This window comes from Centroberyx gerrardi, chromosome 24 (assembly GCF_048128805.1).
Source record: "Centroberyx gerrardi isolate f3 chromosome 24, fCenGer3.hap1.cur.20231027, whole genome shotgun sequence".
NCBI classification, from domain to species: domain Eukaryota; kingdom Metazoa; phylum Chordata; class Actinopteri; order Beryciformes; family Berycidae; genus Centroberyx; species Centroberyx gerrardi.
Window position 1 is genome coordinate 23692685 of NC_136020.1, and position 20734 is coordinate 23713418.

At 40.5% G+C, this 20734-nt stretch overlaps 1 protein-coding gene across 1 annotated transcript; it reads right to left on the reverse strand.

Moving 5' to 3' along the window:
- Nucleotides 1–8092: 8092 nt before the first annotated feature.
- Nucleotides 8093–20428, reverse strand: LOC139930274 (tetraspanin-8-like). The gene is made up of 9 exons (XM_071923398.2): nt 20278–20428; nt 18882–18956; nt 17781–17897; nt 16249–16323; nt 14112–14207; nt 11937–12050; nt 11810–11842; nt 11365–11448; nt 8093–10122 (listed from the first exon to the last, which is right to left on the reverse strand). Exons 1-9 carry the CDS (start codon nt 20335–20337, stop codon nt 9979–9981), a joined length of 798 nt encoding a protein of 265 aa, XP_071779499.1. The 5' UTR covers nt 20338–20428; the 3' UTR covers nt 8093–9978.
- Nucleotides 20429–20734: the final 306 nt, after the last annotated feature.

Consider the following 20734-nt stretch of genomic DNA (forward strand, 5'->3'; position numbering starts at 1 on the left):
CACACCTACACCTGCTCCTTCTGTGTGAGTTTAACATGTGACAGTTAAGATGTGGGATTATTCGCAAATTTTCAACAGGTTTTCTGAAGTGTTCGTCTTTCATCATCTGTCAACAACGTGCCTTTGCAAAGATCAGTCAATCAATCAAAACTTTATTTATAGAGCACGGGGTACAGTAATACAGACCAATTAGAGGTAAAACAACAGAATAAAATAAGATGCAATATAAAATAATACAAATACAAATAAAATAATATAGCCGCAGGCGGCAATGACGGGGTCCAAGCACCCGGTGACCTCTGGGGTAAATGAGATGTAGACACCAAATGTTGCACATTTCCTCAGAGTTGATACCTGCACACGCACCAGATTCAGTGAAGACAGCACAAAGCATTCATGAGTTATGGCTCATTTTGTCAAATATGTGCCAAAAATTGTCCTATGTCCTAAAATTGATTGGCCTATAGCGGCCAAACGATATGGAGTACAAGAAATCTTTTGATCACTGTTAATCATGGGAGTCCAGGGATCATGCATACCAAATCTGGAGATGTTTGCCTCAGCGGTCTAGGAGGAGTTCGCAAAAATACGTTTTTGAGAAAATTCAAAATGGCGGAAAGTGTAATATGGCCGCAATGGGCGGGGCCTACGTAGACGATGTGGTCTCACCCAAGGAATACAGGAAAAAAAAAAATTTGTTTCTATAATGTATAGTTACTTTTTTGTTTTTGACCAAATTCAAAATGGCGGAAAAGCTAGTCAGACGGAAATGGGCGGGGCCTATATGGATGGACGCGTAATAACTCAAGGAATCAAGGGGAAAAGGAATTTTGATTCTATGCCTCACGGTTCAGAAGTTATTGGCCAAAGCGTAAAATCGTCTGTTATAGCGCCACCATCAGGTCGATTGGTGTGGAGAGTCTGGCTGCTGTGGGGCTTACGGTTTCTGAGATCCAGATACTTTTAGGGAAGAAGAAGAAGAAGAAAAACAATAACAGGGTTCCCAGCACCACCTGCTTGTTCCCCTAATTACAAACACTACACACCTGGAGAAAAGCCAAGCAGGTTTTGAGCTGGCGTTTAAAAATATAAATATGATCTACTTTCCTGCAGCATTCAGAGAACAAAGCCTCCTGCCTCGTGTCTGTGGTGCAACACCGACAGGTTCTTCTTCTGTCTGTGGTTTTGTCTGTGTACTTTCCTCTCAACGTTTTGTCCTGACCCAGTTCCCAGCAGCGTTGTGCCAGTTCACACTTCACAAGAGCCAGCTCAAAGTTCACTTCACACAGATTCAAATGAACTAGTTCACGTTCATTTCTTCTGTTTTTTTAAATGAGCTGCTACCCATCCATCCATCCATCCATCCATCCATCCCAGCCCCCATCACTGCCACTGCCCACTTCCCAAACTAAATGAATTACTCTACTATAGAATCACAGACAGATTACTTTTAAAAGTCAAGAAAAACCAATGTGAGTATATGTTTTACCACTTAAACAATGTGTCATATTATGCAGAAAGTGAAAAAAAGAGGTGCAGTAAAGGTATACTGTAGATGCAATGGAAATTTTATTTAGCCTGCATGAACCAAATTATGCAGCAGTTCAAAAACATAAAACAGCGAGCCGGTACAGGCTGCAGCACCGGCTTCACCACAGCCGCTAGCTGAAAGATGTGCGATGACTTCAGTTCTGCAGAGCACACACAAAGAGTATTCAGAGTACTTCAGCAGTACGGTACAGCAGTCGTTAACTCTCGCGGGAGCGTCGTTAACTCTCGCGGGAGTTAACGACGCTCACGTTCACGTTCATTAGTTGCAAACGGATACGTTCAGTTCACCGTTCACCATAAACACGAGCGCTTCATGCACAACTGTTCCCAAAACACAAAACCCAGCGGCCAGAGAAACACTGAAAACTTTTTATTTCACAAAGAGTAACTGAATGTGAAGAGAAAACCATGATGTCATGTTAGCAGAGCCACTTTTTTTTTATTGTTTTTTGTTTATTCCTACCACATATAATCATATTTAGGACAGAATAAATAAAAATAAACACATAAAAAATACATAAATATATAAATAAATGATTATTTATTTGATAATATATGTATTGTTTTATTTTAGATTTTTGTTTATTTATTTTTTATTTTATTTTTATTGATTTGGTGTAGTACAGAAGTTTTTTTTTGTTTTGTTTCTTGTTTTGTTGTGTTTATTTATTCATGTATTTATTTTATTTGGTAAATAGCCTATGGAAGACGATTAGGGTCACGTGGAAAATTTATTTGAGTTCTGAGGTTCTGACTTTAATTCTGAAAAGTCAGAATTGTAAAAATTAAGTCAGAATCTCTTAATTCTGATTTAAGAATTCTGACTTTAAACTCAAAATTCTGACTTTAATCTCATCTCTTCCGTCTAGATAAAGTACAGAAAGGTGAGAATGGATCTTTTTTGTCGCTGTTTGCTTTTTTAGGTTTAGTATGGAAGGGTATGATTGTTTTAGTTTTTGTTGTATTGATTTATTTTGTAGTGTAGAAGTGGAGAAACCACATGATGAGCAGTCTCTCACACACACAGCCTCAGTGGAAACAGGTGAGTGGGTCATGACACACACACACACACACACACACACACACACACACACACACACACACTCTCTCTGACCTACTTTATTTTCTTTCCTTCCCTCTTCCCCTCAGCTCCGCCTCGGTCAGCTGCAGAACAACCTGCATACTGAAACCACACAACCTGCTTTCACACACACACACACACACACACACACACACACACACACACACACACACACACACGCATGCCCACCCTCTGAGTAGAAGTAGAGGTTATGAAACAAGATGTAAGGCCTTGAAAAGATTGTTCATATAAAATGTTGAAAGAATTAAAGCAAGTTTTACCATAAACGGACATCTAAACCGTACAATAGACTTCTATAGAAACTATATATATATATATATATATATATATATATATATATATATATATAGGTTGGTATTTGGATTTCTAGTGATGAGAATTCAAGAATAAAAAAATAAAAAATAAAAAAAATATGAAGCTTGGCAGACAGAAAAGACAGTCAGTTTGCCAAGCTGCATATCTTTTATTTGAAACGTAAAAAAAAATAAAAAATATCTTTTTCAGATTGCAAATTTCCCTTTTTTTGGTTCATGAATTACAGTAAGTCTATTTGAAATCAACGCAGCAGAGAAGAAGACTTTATGTTTATGTTTCTAAATCCAGCATGTGGATTTTCACAGTCATTTACTATAGTGATGAAAATTTTAATATTTTTTCCTCAGCTCCTTCCAGGTCTGACTGTTAAAGACCCCGTTATGCTCTTTTTAGCTGTTTAAAACATTTCTCAGTGGTCTTTAAAGTAAGTTTATGAATTCTGTTGCAAAAAAACACACAAACCCCGGCTCTGTGGGCCCTCTCCATCCTCTCAGTTTCTCCCCTCATTAACTATGCGCTGCTCTGAGTGGGCGGGGATGCTGCAGCGCTCTTAAAAAACAGATAAACAGAAGATACACCACATTAACCGCAACGGTGTGCTGACCTAGATTCTAGGTTAGGTTCTAGGTTTTGTTAAGCTAGATTCTAGGTTAGGTTCTAGGTTTTGCTAAGCTAGATTTTAGGTTAGGTTCTAGGTTTTGCTAAGCTAGATTCTAGGTTAGGTTCTAGGTTTTGTTAAGCTAGATTCTAGTTTAGGTTCTAGGTTTTGCTAAGCTAGATTCTAGGTTAGGTTCTAGGTTTTGCTAAGCTAGATTCTAGGTTAGGTTCTAGGTTTTGCTAAGCTAGATTCTAGGTTAGGTTCTAAGTTTTGCTAAGCTAGATTCTAGGTTAGGTTCTAGGTTTTGCTAAGCTAGATTCTAGGTTAGGTTCTAGGTTTTGTTAAGCTAGATTCTAGGTTAGGTTCTAGGTTTTGCTAAACTAGATTCTAGATTAGCACACTGCAGATTTGTTGGACACAGTCAACGGATAAAACACAAGAAAAATCAACTTACCGGCTGACCAGCATGTTGGCTCGTACTCGCTGTGTCCCCAGGATAGATGGATGGCACAGCGTCGGGCTTCAGTATAAGTTTTGTGGCAATCTGTTTTTGTGAAAAAATTTTCAAAACAGTGCTCTTGAAAATGGCTTCTGCAAACCCACGTTTTCTCTGGGAGTTTGGCTGGGACATTACGATTACTCCAAATAAACTGCACACATTTCTCTGGGATTTTCCGATCCTTTGGTAATAAATGAAGGCTCACTGTTTCTGCTTTTGTGAATTTGCAGCCGAAAACAAAACCCGTCTCTGCCATCGTTTTGACGCCTGGCTTCTCCTCTGGCTCGCAACGCAGAAGCAGGTGCACATAATGATATGTAAAGCAGCGCCCCGTCTGTTACGGGATTGGTTCCTTGGGTTTGTGACGTATGAAGTCCTGCCTGACTGAATCAGTTTTTTTGAGACTGGTACACTGCAGTTTCAAAGCAGATATGCTCAGACATGGCGTTGACTGCTTATTTTGCTCCTGATATGTCTCGTAACATTAACAAAATACCACATGGACATGTTAACAAGGTTAAAAACTTGATTTTCATCGGAGGGGGTCTTTAAAGAGTTAAGTGTGTTGTGTTTCCCTGCAGGTGGCGCTCTTCATCCAGCTCTTCATGTGTGTGTATGTGTTTTCTTCTTCATTGGTCTTCAGGAGCCAACTTGTTCTACTGTTGTACTTCCCTGCTGACAGATAAAAGGGTTTGGGGGCCACCACCGGACCCTTGGGCCCAATCCCAATCCCCCCCTACGGACCGACCTGAGCCTCACGGTCTTACCTGACGTCACCTGTGTGCAGCTGTGGAGCCGGAGTGAGAGAAGTCATGAGGGCTCGAAATGGTATAGGAGGAACAGGACGGCGCTTTGTGGCATCACGTGTTGCCTTGACGACGTCAGACGTTACTATCTCCCGTCAATTAATCAATCTGTAATTTAATCTTTGTTTGCGCATTTGACTAAACAGCATTATTAAGCTAAAATGAAAAAAAATGTATGAATAATGTTAAATAGGTCTAGGTATAGCCTATGTTTTGCAACATTGCAAAGTTTATATACTGTGCTAATGGATCTAGAAAATACTCTTCACTCTACTAGAGGTTAACCTGCACTACATCATTACAATATGTAAAAAAAGAAAACAAAAAGAAACAGTATAGGAGGCATCTTCAAAGCAAAAGGTACGTTTAATAAAGCTTAATCTCAAAATTCTGCGATTAATCTCAGAATTCAAATAGATTTTTCACATGTGGGCCAATACTCTTCCATAGTTCTGACACAGAGCTGCAGAGAAGAGTCTCTGAAAACGTTTTGATGAAGAGGGACACCGGTGAAGGAAGCGTCATGGTAGTCCAGGTTCCCGCTGCTAAGTATGAGAGGTGTAGTAACGACTGAGGAAGTCAGGGAATCTGATAAATCCTCTGGGGGAAGTCAGAGAAGATCAGGGAATCTTCCAAACGGGAATCTAGCAGAAAGTATTTTCCAACTTGTTCACTGCATTGGCTGGTTTTCAGACTGAAAAACAACATGAACGAACCAGGAAAGAAGAAAATGCGTTTAGGTCATGGAAATGCTTCGACTTAGTCTTGGAAAGTCCTGGAATTTGTGGGAACCGTGGGTAGATGAGTCCAGGTCTGACCAGTGTTGAGAACAGGTTTAGAGGGTCATGTGGTCTGATTCAACCAATCATCAGTGGTGGGAGGAGTCTAACCCGAGTGACATCACCGCTCTCCCTCTCCTCAGGCTTGCGTTACCTTCACACCTTCGTGTTTCTACTGAGACTCATCGTGGGATTCTTAATCGTCGCCGTACGTATCGCTTCAACTCCACAGACATTTTCCGTCCATATAGTTATGATCTGTTCTGTTTGTTTGTGCAGAGTGATGAGCAGCGGAGGAAAGAGTACTAAAACATCCTAGAAGTACTGTTACCTTGCTGTAATTTTACTGCAGTAGAAGTAAAAGTACTGGTGTAAAAATCTACTTCAGTAACAGTAAAAAGTGTGGGATTTAAAATGTCCTCAGAGTAAAAGTTCCTGAGTTCCTCTTTAGAACAGAGAGCGTTGTTAGCTGTGATCTTTTCCATGTGATTCTAAAAGGAGAGAGGTCAGAGTTCATTGAGGTGGAACTATCTGCAGTGGAAAACCAAGCGGGACTACCAAAAGCGAGTGGAGTCGAGGCGAGTTGAGCCGGTACCATGCGGTGGAAAAGCGGCTAAAGAGGCTTCCGGAGGCTCGGTGGCTATGGCGCAAGTTCAAGTTCAAGTTTGTTTATTTATATAGCCCTTTATCACAAGCATGTCTCAGAGGACTTTACAGAGAATGAGCCTAGCTAGATCTAACTAAACACAATCAGAGGTGAACAAAAATATGTAGGGCAAGCATAGCGAAAAACACAAGATAGACAAGAGCAGATTTTAGCAAGACAAACAATCTACCTATTCTACAGTCTAACCCTTAGACCTAAATGCACACAAGGAAAAACTCCCAAGAAAAACCTTAGTAGGAAAATTTGGAAGAAACCTTGGGCAGGCTGAGGCAAATAGGGACCCCCCTATTTATATAAGTCTTAGATCTTTTATTTCAACTCATGAAAAATGGGAGCAAAAACAAAAGTGTTGCGTTTATATTTTTGTTCAGTGCAGGTTGGTATTTGGATTTCTAGTGATGAGAATTCAAGAACAATAAAAAAAATTTAAAAAAATGATGCAGCTTAGCAAACTGAAAAGACAGTCAGTTTGCTAAGCTGCATATTTTTTATTTGAAACGAGTGCGGATTTCAGATTTATTTTTTAGTTATCGACGCAGCAGAGAAGAACCTTATTTTATGTTAATTTTCTAAACCCAGCATATGGATTTTCTCAATCATTTACTATTGTGATGAGAATTAAAATATGTTTTTCCTCAGATTTGACTGTTAAAGGGTTAAATGTGTAAGTAGTGTACTGTAGTGTTTCCCTGCAGGTGGCGGTCTTCCTCCAGCTCTTTATGTATCTTTAGACTTTCTTCTTCACTGGTTTTCAGAAGCCGACTTGTTCTGCTGTTGCACTTCCCTGCTGTCAGATAAAAAAAAAGTAGAAATTCTGGTGTTTTTCTGGCATGAATTGAAAGTTTCTGTGGTCTTGAATGCTCGGAGGGAGTTTCATGAACCTTGGACCTGCGTGTTGTAAAATGTCAAAAATACAAAAACACATCTTCATAAGTGAGAAAACATCTTTGTTTTTCATCCCTGACACTTTCTTTCCTTCCTGCGTGGCAGCAGAACTCGTTACGCAGAAGAACCATTTCTGGTACAAGAACCTAATCTCAAAGAACCATATATAGTTCTTTGTCTTTTGATTTTCTTGTATTTCTATCTTTTTATTGTCATTTTATTGTCTTCATTTTATCTTACTTTTATTTTTATTTTATCCCACCATTTACTTGAATGTTGCTCTTTTCCACCTCTGTCCTCCTATCTGAATTTAATCCCTGTTTATTATTGTTTCTTTGCTTTTTAAATTCAAATTTTGAGTATTCTGCTTTTATTTTTACTGTCAAAGCAAAAAAACTCGGTTTTTAAAGGTGCTATAAAGTTATAAAATTATAATTATTATTATTTATTATTGGACAAATTCTTAGTTATTGGATGGTGGGTGATGACATAAATGTGGAAAACAACCGAACCCTCCATAGTAAATACTGTGCAATTGTAAATGAGTCTATACAGGGCAGATAAACAAAAACACAACGCAGAGAGCTCTGCTCTCCTTTGCTTAGACTTCTGCGTTGTGTTTTTGTTTATCTGGTTCTGGTATCTGGTTGTTTATATGGTTCTTCAAAGAACCTTGGACTGAAAGGTTCTTTGTGGAACCAGAAATGGTTTTTCTATGGCGTCGCTGCAAAGAACCATTTTCAGTCCCAATTGGCACCTTTATTTTTCACTGTGTACTTTACATTTCCCTACAGTTTATCTTAATAAACCTTCCATGTTAGTTTCACTCTCTCTCTCTCTCTCTCTCTCTCTCTCACACACACGCACACACACACACACACACACAGGCAGAGAGTTAAAATATGTTTTTATTTGTAGTAGAAGACAGTTGGTGTCCATCCATGTCACATCAGAAACAGAAACGAAGAAAAGAATAAAATAAAATTTCTCTTTTTAGAAACAATACTAAGAAAATATTTCTCATTTTTATTTTCCAATCCCTCTGGCTTTTTTTTTCCCTTTTGCACACAAGTGACACATGATGCACTTTTACAAACATACAAGTGTTTCTTTACAATGAAACAGACAATTCCCTCCTCCGTCCTTTTACACGCATAATCATTAACAAAAAAATTTATTTTTCAAACTGAACGTCGTGATAAACAACATCGACGTGATGAGGAAAAAGAAATAAAACACAGCTACACCGCTCAGTTTCAAATTAAAAGTCCAACTTCTGGAGGTTTCTTGGATGCGTCATGCTGGCTAACGGGAAAATGTGGATAATGATGGGATTCAGGAGAAGTCAGTACTCTATTAATTCTAGACAGATAACCTCAGAAAAAGAAGACCCGCTGTATAATAATATGAATTTACCACATATAACATTCACTAAGGCAAAAAGAGCAAGTGAGGAATACATACACTGCAAAAAATTACAAGTTGTTCAGTGATTTTCTCTTGTCTCCAGACCTATCAGCTTATTTCCTGATATTTTTAGTCTAAGTTCAATAAATTTCACTTGATTCATGCCAATATGACTTCTTTCAAGAAATCATCATAAAACAGTGAAGAAAATCTTTACTTTCTCCAAGACAAGTTCACTTTCTAAATGTCCTGAAAGTTAAATTCTCCTGGAAAAAACAGTCAAATTTGTTGAAACCGGTAAAATTTTATTTCAACCCAAAAAAATCCTAAAATAAGCTTGATATGTCTGGATACAAGATAAACTAACCGAACAAATAAAACTAAATTTTTGTAGATGTACCAGTGGATCGACCGCACCCTGATCACCGCCAGCCGATCAGCCGGACCGCGCAGCGCTTGGGGAGGAAAGTTCGGTAGCGTTTGGTCTTAAATCTGCAGGGAAGATATCGCTTCCACGATTTATTTCAGAGCTTCTGTGGATTAACAGGATGCATTCTGCGTTTTGGTATGGCTTCTATAATCAGCTGTAAGGCAATTTGCTGTATTTTTAGTGGTGAAAGTGTGAGGATTCGACGCCTGGTTGACAAGTGCTTTCGTTGGATCGCTTAGTGCGTTAAAAGTGCAATTATTTATGAAAACCGCAGCAGTCGAAACGATGAAGATTCTCTAAAAAAAAAAAGTGCACGAGTCAGAATTTGAAGTGAGATCGGTGTGGAAAGTTTGATTTTTGCCACGTGAATCAAATTGTGACCTGAAGTGATCGATGACCTCGGCCTCACAGCACCGACCAATGAGCAGGAGGCTAGTTGATTCACTCCAGAATTTAAAAAAAAAACACAAATCCAAGCCAATCACAAGCCGCTCTTCTGACTCATGACCGGCGAAATGCCGTTTCAGATTGTGCGCATGCTGAGACGGATGGAAATCTTTTAAAACCGATGCAGAAAAGCTGTTTATTAGACGATTCTAACCAGCGATATTTTTAGTTTTCTTTATCTCACCATCTTATCCACATTAATTCTGTCCCATTCGTCAATTCCCACTCCCTGCTGGCGGCCATATTGCTGTCTTGTGCAGACAGGATCACCAGTCCGGTATTGTCTGGGGCCGACGGTACGAACGGATCCTCAACGTAACGTAAGGCACTTTGGATCGAGAGTCCACCAGCTGCGTCTCATTCAAGGAAAAACAGTAAAGCACAACATAAACAACATGGCCTCCCCGAACCGTGGAAAGGAGAGCACGAGAAAGCCGCGAAGCTCTTTGCGTGGCGGTCCGGTGCCGGAGGCGGCGGCGGCGGCGCTCGTCTCTAGTACTCCGGAGGGTTGTACAGCTCCTGGTATTTGGGCGGCTGAGGGGCGAAGACCGCCGGCACCGTCAGAACCATGGTCGGCCTGCCGGACGGGACGCGCATCTGGTGGATGATGAGCGAGGACAGAGCCACGCCCAGCAGCTGGAGGGAGACACAGCGGGTTAGTCAGACTCACATCACAACCCTGCGTTCAAGTGACGTCCGGTCGTACTTCTCTCATGTGGTTTATGGTCGGAAAATTGGAAAAAAGATCAGATAAGATAAGACAGCACTTTATTAATCCCCTCGGGGAAATTCAGGTGCCACAGCAGCAACTGGCAGACAGTACCAAGGAAAAAACAAGTACAAGAAGATAATAAAAGAAGAGGTAATAAGATGAAAAATAGAGGTAATGTACATAATATAAAAACTATAGAGACAGTGCAAAAATGCAAATAATAATAATAAATGTGTATCCATATATATATACTGTATATATACATAATCAATGGTCAGGAGGAGATGGAGGCGAGTGTCTGCTGTATGTGTGTCTGTTAATTTCTTGTCTTCTGTACCAACGATTCCTACGTTAGCAATCAAGCTAGCGATAGCCTAGCTAGCAGTCAGACGTCACCATTCCACTGTCCGACTCGTTTGCGTTCACGTGCTTTATGGTTGGAAAATTGGAGAAAAGATGGTGTCTGCTTTACACGCATTTCCAGCCTTCCAGGCTAACGTTAGCAATCGAGCTAACGACAGTCTAGCTAGCAAGCAATCTTCGGCTATTTCGGGGTATTATGAATGTAAATGTCACAGGAAATTGAATGCCGTAGCACTATAGTTATCAAGGAATATCTGTTATGTCTTTTAAATTTGTTCTTGTGGTTCATTTTCGGCTTTATTGTATGAAATTTGTTCCCGTAGTTTTCTTTAAGATATTAAATTGATACTGGACTCTTAATTTGTTCTGACTTGACTTGATACTCTATTTTTAGACTTGAGACTTGACATTAATGACATGGACTTGACTTGATACTCTACTTTTAGACTTGGGACTTGACTTGGGACTGGAGCAAAGTTGACTTTACTGGCTGTTTCTCCATCCCTGGTTGGAGAAATGATGGCTCTTTCTCGTATTTTACAAAATGTCTGCCTCTTCCTCCAGTTCATCTCTCCAATTTTGTAACATGCCCATCTCATTCTTTCTTAGTTTGTAATTCACATTGCGCAATAAGCAAACTGAATTCATCATATTATCTCATGTTGTAATATGAACGTTGACACACAAGGTTAAGTCCAAGGTGATGCAAGCATGATGTCATTAGAAAAACCACCAAATGAAACCACACCAAACTCTACTCGCAGTCTAATCCAAAGTCCGTCTAGTAAAACGTTTCGACTCACCGCCAGGATGGCCAGAGTGAAGACCACGCCCAGAACCACGTCCGCCACCAGGGAGAGGAAGCTCATGATGATGGGGAAGCAGGTCTGATGGAGGGAGGGAGGGAGGGAAGAAGGAGGTCAGTTTTACTCTTATTTTATTTAAGAAATGCTGAAAAATAAAATGATTTATTCTATTTGGCGACGGTGAAGAAGATCTGCAGGGTGAGACTTTTAAAATTTCACCATCAGTAAATCATCTGCACATTCGTTTAAAGACATCAGTGTAATGACGGTACTACTGGAGTGAGATCAATCGTCTCCAACATGGACTCACTGCTTTACAGTCATTAGACCAAGGTGGTAGCCACATTAATATGATAATGATATACTGATGGTTAAAATGAAACATGGAGCAACTTTAACTATTTATTTTATTTGCTGCAGGTTTAGTTGCAGAGCCGCTCACCTGAGTGTAGACCGACCTCAACTGGAACAAGTTCTGGAAGAGAAAGAGAGACCTTGGTAACCCGCATTCAACACAACTCAGCTGTGTGTGTGTGTGTGTGTGTGTGTGTGTGTGTGTGTGTACTCACCTTGTACTGGATTCTCTGGCACAGTCCCTCCACCTCCTCCTCTGAGTTGCACAGGCAGGAGTCGGGGATCTGATCCTCCCAGTCTTTGTAGCTGAACAGACCGCAGCAGTGCAGCTGCAGACAAACAGGAAAAACACAGAAAAACACAAAACATTTATCACTCAAGAGTCGAGTTCAGCCTGTATCCCGTCTGCCACGCAGCATCTTTGGTGTTGATAAGAAGGAGAAGAAGAAGAATCTGAAGAATCAGTTCCTGGTTGTGATTTTGTTGGTTCGCAGCAACTTTACTTTTTTATTTTACCCAATAAGCAGCCTGCAGTCCAGCAGGTGCAGGATTCAACTGGAATGGACAGAACGGTCTTTCCCATTCAAATCAACGTTCCCGGACGGTCGGAGCGGCGGCCATCTTGCTGTGACCCGTCGGACTAGCTTCTGTATGAAGCGACTCACAGGAAGTCACTGAGCTGAGAGGTTTTACAGCAAGAACCAAAGCAGTGAAAACTGACACTGCAGCTGAATGGTTTCTCTCTGCCTCCACCGGGTGGCGCTCTGCCGCCTGCTGCTGTTTAAGTTTTGACATCTGTGCAGTTAGTGGAATTAGTTCTAGTTAATCTGTTTCTACCGATGTCCGTTAACTGTTTTCTTCTCCACTAAACGTAGGCTAAGCTACGTTAGCTTATAGCATTTAAAGACGAGATGAAATGAAAAATGCCTTTTTAACCCTTTTAGATCACATCCCCGGTCATATTGTGCACCTATTTAACAATATATACCAAAAAAAATACCAAAAATCAATTTCATTGTATTCTTATATCAAAATTCAATCATGTTTTCTTCCTGTAAAACAAAATATGCCGTGTGCTTACGTAAGCATGCCCGTAACTAATTTCAACCAATAATATCATGACATCCACCCATCAATCAATCTTCAACTTTTAGCGCACAGAGCTAAGAGGCTAAGATTCATTAGTTAGCTAGCTAGCAGCAGCACGGTGCTTCGGTGTGTCTTCGGGTGTTAGGACACGCCCACTTTTCAACGTTCAAATCAAATTCCTCCCAACGTTACGTCCCGCCTGTCTTTCCTGTTTCACTCGGAAATACGTCACGATACGGAAGTTAGACGCTCTCGAAATGCCGTTTCATCTGGACTTTAATGTCCAGTTGTGTTGTCACCATAGCAACTAACACTTAAAATTTAATCCATTTCCATTTTATGCTGAACTAGCTAAATTACCAAGAGAAACAGTGGAAGAACTGTTGTTTCATGTTTTGGAGGCAGTGCTGATGTTTGTGTTTTACATGCAGTGTGTGTGTGTGTGTGTGTGTGTGTGTGTGTGTGTGTGTGTGTGAATCTCCATTCTTTCAGCAACAGAAAATGGCGCTGGTTGTTTTGCATCAGCCCAGTTAGTTGTTTACTTCCTTCTAACTCGACTCTTCCTCGGTGTGATTTGCATCTCTGCCCGGCAACCCGTCCGCCGGCCAATCAGACGGCCCCGTGCCTGTTATTGTTTAACCTGCCGGGGCATGCTGGGAGTGGAAACCGGTTGAGCCAGACCCGAGTAGGTCAACAACAGTTTGTGTGTTTGAACATAAACAACTTTCTTCCACCCACACACACACCCACACACACACACACACACACACACACACACACACACACACACACACACACACACTCACACACCCACACACACACACACACTCACACACACACACACACACACACAGAAAACCCAGGAAGCGAATGTGGTGAGAAGCTGCTGTGTGTGTGGGCAGGAAAAACTATTTAATCCCCCGAAGGCGAAGAAAAACTCAAACTCAAATCGCTGCCTGCAAAACGAAGTGAGATCAAAGGAAAAAAAAAAAAAAAAAAATACAAATATCACTTTGTCTCGTCGTCAGAGCCGAACTATCTGGAAACTGATGCAAATTAACTGCTGAGCTCATTCTCCGTCCTACAACAGTGAAAATATCAAAGCTTTACAACAGCAAAGTAAAGCTTAAAAATAATAAACAAAACAAAAAAAAATACAAACTATACGAAGCAAATCCCGTCTGAAAACTGAACTTTATCACCTGGGACAACAGGGTTCATATGTAAAGCTTTAGTGTGTGTGTGTGTGTGTGTGTGTGTGTGTGTGTGTGTGTGTCCGTGTGTGTGTGTGTGTATCTTACATTGCTCTGCAGGTTGTCAGCCACGGTCCTGATGTCTTCTGAAGCCCGATCCAGTGGCAGAACCCGCTGTAACTTGTCCTTCAACAGACCCTCCAACTGCACACACACACACACACACAGAGTTAACAGCTGATGATAAATGTGCAGAATAAGAAAAAGGACAGCAGGAAATTAACTGTTATGGGCAGAGGTGTCAACTTTGCACGAGTCCCAAGTCAGTCTCAAGTCTTGATGCTCAAGTCTCAAGTCTAAATGTAGAACAGCAAGTCAAGTCAGAACAAATCAAGAGTCCAGTATCAATTTAATATCTTAAAGAAAACTAAATATCTAGGACTTTTCAATGCAATATGGTTTTAATAGGATAAAAACTTGGTAAGAGCATCATGAGTTTGATTTCTATAATCAGTTTCAACTTCAATAAATTCAATCATTCCATACAAATTCAGAAAACAGAATTTAAATTCAGTCGTCCGCTGGAACAAATCTCATCACTTTCAATCTAAGTCATTTACACAAACACAAGATCTCAAGTCAAGACTTTAGAAACCTTTTCAAGTCATCAAAGTACAAGTCAGAGTCAAGTCCCAAGTCACCAGAACCCAAGTCAAGTCAAGTCTCAAGTCTTCTCTTCATGCATCAAGTCAAGTCTCAAGTTATTAAAACTGGGACTTGAGTCCCCACCTCTGGTTAAGGGACATGAAGTCCAGCTGTGTTTAGTAAAGCAAGATTCAAGACTTTTTAAGGCTTTTTAAATTAAATTTGAATTTTAAACTTAATTATTTTCTATCTAGACTTTTATTTAGATTTATTTGAAGACTTCATCAGATATTTTAAAAGACCAGTTTTTTTTTTATTGCCTGCTGAAATGCTTCATTTCTGCTGCTGTGGGTGTCAGCGCACCACTAGAGGGCAGTAGACCCCACAGTAGACATACATACATATATACAGTATATTCTATTATAAAATATATATATGGATCTTGGTTTTAAACTAATCATAAATGTATGATTAGATTAGATAATAAATGTTGCTCTCCCTCCTTTTTAATTATTTTCTCCCACAGCTTAAAAAAAACAACAAAAAGAGACAATGATGTGACAGACAGTCTGTAAGGTCTGTCATCTGAGTCCAAAATAGACACTCAGTAGACACACAGTAGAGTCAGTAGACACTCAGTAGAGTCAGTAGACACAGTAGAGTCAGTAGACACTCAGTAGAGTCAGTAAACACTCAGTAGGGTCAGTAGACAGTAGAGTCAGTAGACACACAGTAGAGTCAGTAGACACACAGTAGAGTCAGTAGACACTCAGTAGAGTCAGTAGACACACAGTAGAGTCAGTAGACACTCAGTAGAGTCAGTAGACACTCAGTAGAGTCAGTAGACACACAGTAGAGTCAGTAGACACTCAGTAGAGTCAGTAGACGGTAGAGTCAGTAGACACTCAGTAGAGTCAGTAGACACTCAGTAGAGTCAGTAGACACTCAGTAGAGTCAGTATAGACACTCAGTAGAGTCAGTAGACACTCAGTAGAGTCAGTAGACACTCAGTAGAGTCAGTATAGACACTCAGTAGAGTCAGTAGACACTCAGTAGAGTCAGTATAGACACTCAGTAGAGTCAGTAGACGGTAGAGTCAGTAGACACTCAGTAGAGTCAGTAGACACTCAGTAGAGTCAGTAGACACTCAGTAGAGTCAGTATAGACACTCAGTAGAGTCAGTAGACAGTAGAGTCAGTAGACACACAGTAGAGTCAGTAGACAGAGTCAGTAGACAGTAGAGACAGTAGACAGAGTCAGTAGACAGAGTCAGTAGACAGTAGACAGAGTCAGTAGACAGTAGAGACAGTAGACACACAGTAGAGTCAGTAGACAGTAGAGTCAGTAGACAGAGTCAGTAGACAGTAGAGTCAGTAGACACTCAGTAGAGTCAGTAGACAGTAGAGTCAGTAGACACTCAGTAGAGTCAGTAGACAGAGTCAGTAGACAGTAGAGTCAGTAGACACTCAGTAGGGTCAGTATAGACACTCAGTAGAGTCAGTAGACACTCAGTAGAGTCAGTAGACACACAGTAGAGACAGTAGACAGAGTCAGTAGACAGTAGAGACAGTAGACACTCAGTAGAGGCGGACTCTCTCACCTCGGGGCGAGCGATGGCGAGGGGAACGCCGACCTTCAGCATCACCAGGCTTCCGATCACCATGCAGACCAGGAACTGGAGGACAGGAGGAGCAGGTCTGTTAGGACCGCTGGCTTCTGAAGACCAGCAGCAGTCTGGGGTTCAGGTTGCTGATAACCCATATTCAATAACTTGGATTTTGACCGTTTTCATGCCAAATCAATAACTTTGATTGAATATTATTTGATTGAGTATTCATTGTTTCCTCCAGAGTTTTCTTCTTCTTCTCAGGGTGGAAAAGCCTCTGAAGCATTAGAGCATCATGGGAAACTAAAACTCTCCACTGAAACAGCTGAAGAGTAACAGTACAGTAAAGGTACAGTAAAGGTACAGTAAAGATTCAAGGATAAGGGACTTCAAAGATTTAAGAGTGAAAGATATTGACAAAAAAAATCGAATTGCGATTATTTGACAGAATATTGCGACTGCGATTTAAACTGCGATTCATGTCACAGTTTTTTAGAACTTTAAAATAGTTTAAAGAAAAGTGTTTTAGTTAAAAACTAGATGTGAGTGAGCAGATCTACTGAGTTTGAGTCTGAAGGTTTTGATTCTAAAACTCCTTGTTCACAAATCCAGTTTGGACCAAACTCTCTGAGATTTGGAAAGTGTAGAAATTCATATTGAGATTTAGATTATTTATTTATTTTTTTTGACTAATTGTTCAGCTCTAATTAAGACGTGACACCAAAAATCTCATATAAATACAGTTCACTTTCCTTTCTAACTCACATTGTGGACTAACAAACTACCAGAGTTTCAAAACTGGCATGAGGGGGGGGGGGGAGACTGGATTTTCATTCCTGTCTGATGACACACATTACTGACAGAGGAGCGGCTTCAAAACCACAAGAACCACACACACACACACACACACACACACACACACACGCAATGTCATGTATTTTTTGCTGTATTTATTGTCCTGTATGTTCATGTTTGAGCAGCAGCTGTTCTTCCCCTCTGACTTCAGATCAGATATGAAGTCAAAAATAAAATGCCAGCGATCGTTTGGTCAGATGATTTCTGATGAAACTCTTCCTGGACTGTGTGTTTTCTCAGGTTTCGTCATGCCATGCAGTCTGGCGTGTGTGTGTGTGTGTGTGTGTGTGTGTGTGTGTGTGTCTGTGCTGCACAATTCATGGAAAAAACTCAAAAATCACAATATAACCTACTTGGATTTCCAAATTGCAAGAGGCTAAAATTATTTTATCAGAGTGTCTTGTTTCTGGCCTTTAAATTGAAATGAAAAGTATAAACAACTTAAAATAATTTAAAAAAAAACTAGGCTAATTGTATTCAAACAGCAAATATGAAGCAACATGACATTATTTTTATTTTATATGTTTGCCGAAAAATGTAAAATCTGTCTGTAGCCTATGGCAATTTATATCACAGTTGCCTACTCAGTAAAATAATCGCAATATGATAATTTGTCACTATTGGGCGGTCCTAGTGTGTGTGTGTGTGTGTGTGTGTGTGTGTCTACTCACCACGATCAGAGCCACCTTGTTCTCCTTGTGGGCTCCGAAGGCTCCCAGGATGGCGATCACCATGGTAACGCCACCGAGAACGTAGAGCAGCAGCAAGCTGGTGGAGCGACCTTCAAACTGCAGACAGACAGACAGGCTGCTTAACACCGTGTGTGTGTGTGTGTGTGTGTGTGTGTGTGTGTGTGTTTTCACGTGTTATTATTATTAATCAGTGTTTTGGATAAATGTGTTAAATATCAATGATGCTCAAAAATGCGAGGCGGAACGTCGTTTTAGTTCTACAAATATTTCAGAGCTGCTCCGGAGGCAGAAATGATCTGATTGGTTGAGTTAAACCTCAGTGGGCGGAGCCAAAGAACCACAGATTTTCCGGCTAAGTAACATCAGACTGAAGCTCAGTGAAAAAGACAAGAGGTAAGAGAGGAGGAAGCTAATATTATGAAGCCTAGCGCTCTGCTGCTAACTGAAAAAATACAATCTATCATACTAAGTTATCTAGGTTAGCTAGTTAGCTAGCTGACCTTCAAGTTCAAACTAGCCATACTAGCCTATAGCTAGCTAGGTAAGCTAGTTAGCTAGCTGCTGACCTTCAACATCATGAAGGAATGAAATAAATTATTGTCATTTATATTTTATTTACATTTACATTTGGACCAGAGTTCCTTCTTTGCCGTTCATGTTTAGCAGTTAGCTAACTAGCATAACTGCATGAACGTCACTCAAAGTCTGATGATGAAGTCGGAAAATCAAAGAAGATTTTGCTACCTGAGCTTCAGAGTTCTGACGCAGCGATGACCTTTAACCTTCTCAACATGGCGGTCAGCGGTAAGGAAACTCTTCTGTACACAAGCAGCTTCATTACAGACGAACCATCATAACTAACATTATGCAAGTTTGTTAAATTAGCTTGCTAAGCTGCAGGGCGGCCATGTTTGTTTATCGTTTGTCCTCCAGCCAATCAGATTATTTCTGCCTCCAGGAAGTGTTTGTAGAACTAAAATGACATGCAGTCCGGTACGGCAGGGTGTCGCACTCCATGTGTGAGTCTAGATTTGAGTGTGTGTGTGTGTGTGTGTGTGTGTGTGTGTGTGTGACTCTTACATCTCCTCCTCCTCCATGTGTGTTGTACAGGACCTGAGACAGCAGAGCCAGAGCGATGATGAGTCCGCCGACCACCTGAAACATGAGACCAGACCAGGAAGAGGAGGAAGAGGAAGATGAGGAAGAGGAGGAAGAGAGGGATGAGGAAGAGGAGGATGATGAGGAAGATGAGATCCAGCTGTAGAAACATCTTCACTCTGCTGTATCACTGTATTTAATCTGCACAACAGACTCAACCAGCTTTATCTTTTAGTTTGAATCCACATTCTACGAACCAGTAATCCCTTAAAATAACCTTACATTTACATGAATTCACCCCTTAATTCATGCAAAATCCACTTAAAATGACTTAAGGGAGTTATTAATGGAGGAGACCCCATCAAAACCTCCTTACACTCCCCTTAATGTTTGACTCCTTACTTTCTAATTTAATGTAAAATTCAGGGAGACAGGAACTTTCCATTAATAACTCATTAATAACCTGTAAACCTGCACAAAAGACATGAAAAATCCCTTAATTTCTAGTGTCTCTGTGAACCAACCCATGAATAAATCCCTTATAAACCCATGGTACTAACCTTACTTTATTAAAGCTGTTATTTCTAATGGATAATTAATGTTTATGTGATGAGAAATTAAGGAAATTTCAGGGTTAAAATTAAGGGGTTTTGGTTTAGATGAGTTTCACTTTAAGGGAAAAAAAAAAAAAAGGCTGTAGCTGATGCTTTTTTGGAAACATCCTGACCTTTGTGTGTGTGACGTCACACTCATTACAGTCAAATGACAAATACACAGAAGCCAGAAAAAACAAAACAGAGCAGAGCTGTCAATCAAAAAACAACAAAGGAATAAAAAAAATTACTAACAAAAACAAACAATAAATCCTCATATAGACTTTATTCCAGTCTCTTAGACAAAAAAAACTCTCTTCTTCTACACTTTATCTCTTTTTCTTTTGTTTTATTCTGTATCTCTTATCTAAAGTCTCACATGCGTCACTTTGTGTTGAACTGCTGGAGATAAATCCGCCATAACTCTCTGAGCAGGGTGACGCTGCACATTCAAACCGCACTTTCCCCTCCGTGCATCGATCCAACAACCAATTTTAATGACTTACATATGAAGTCAATAACCAATCAATACTTTAGTTATGAGAAATAAACTTTGTAAATTTGTTTAGTCCAGTTAAGACATGCAGAAGTACGCAGTTAAAAGTAAAAATATGAATCTGTAGCCTAATATTCCCATTTCTGAGTCAACTCCATAGTGGAAAAACAGGCGCAGTTCGGAGGTATTTTGGTGACTAAGCGCGCGCCGCCCGGGCCTGTCCCGCCGCAGGACGCACTTCTTATTCCCAGACGGGACAGGAGGAAAAAACAAAACCGGTTTTACTCACAGCGAAGAAGATGTTGAAGGCGGTGAAGATCCGCCGCAGACAGCTGCTGACCTGAGACATGATGCGACGCACGATAGAATAATAATAAGAAGAAGAAGAAGAATAGTAACAATGTCGGCTGTTTGGCTCGGGAGGTGAAAGTGAACTGAGGATCGAGGTGAACTGGTTTTTGGAGAGGGGAAAGCGGCCGGCGGGGCGGGGCTTCCTGTAAATGACGGTAGGAGGCTCCGCAGGGAGGATCCGATATGGAAGTTTATTCCGGTTGTTATACAATACACACACACACACACACACACACACACACCTACACACACACACACACACACACACACACACACACACACACACACACACACACACAGAGGGAGAGAGGGAGGCTGTATCCTCATTCCGGGAAGAGAAACTAAATGCAAATGGAAAATCCCCATTGTATGAGAGAGGGAAGGCTGGGAGTATT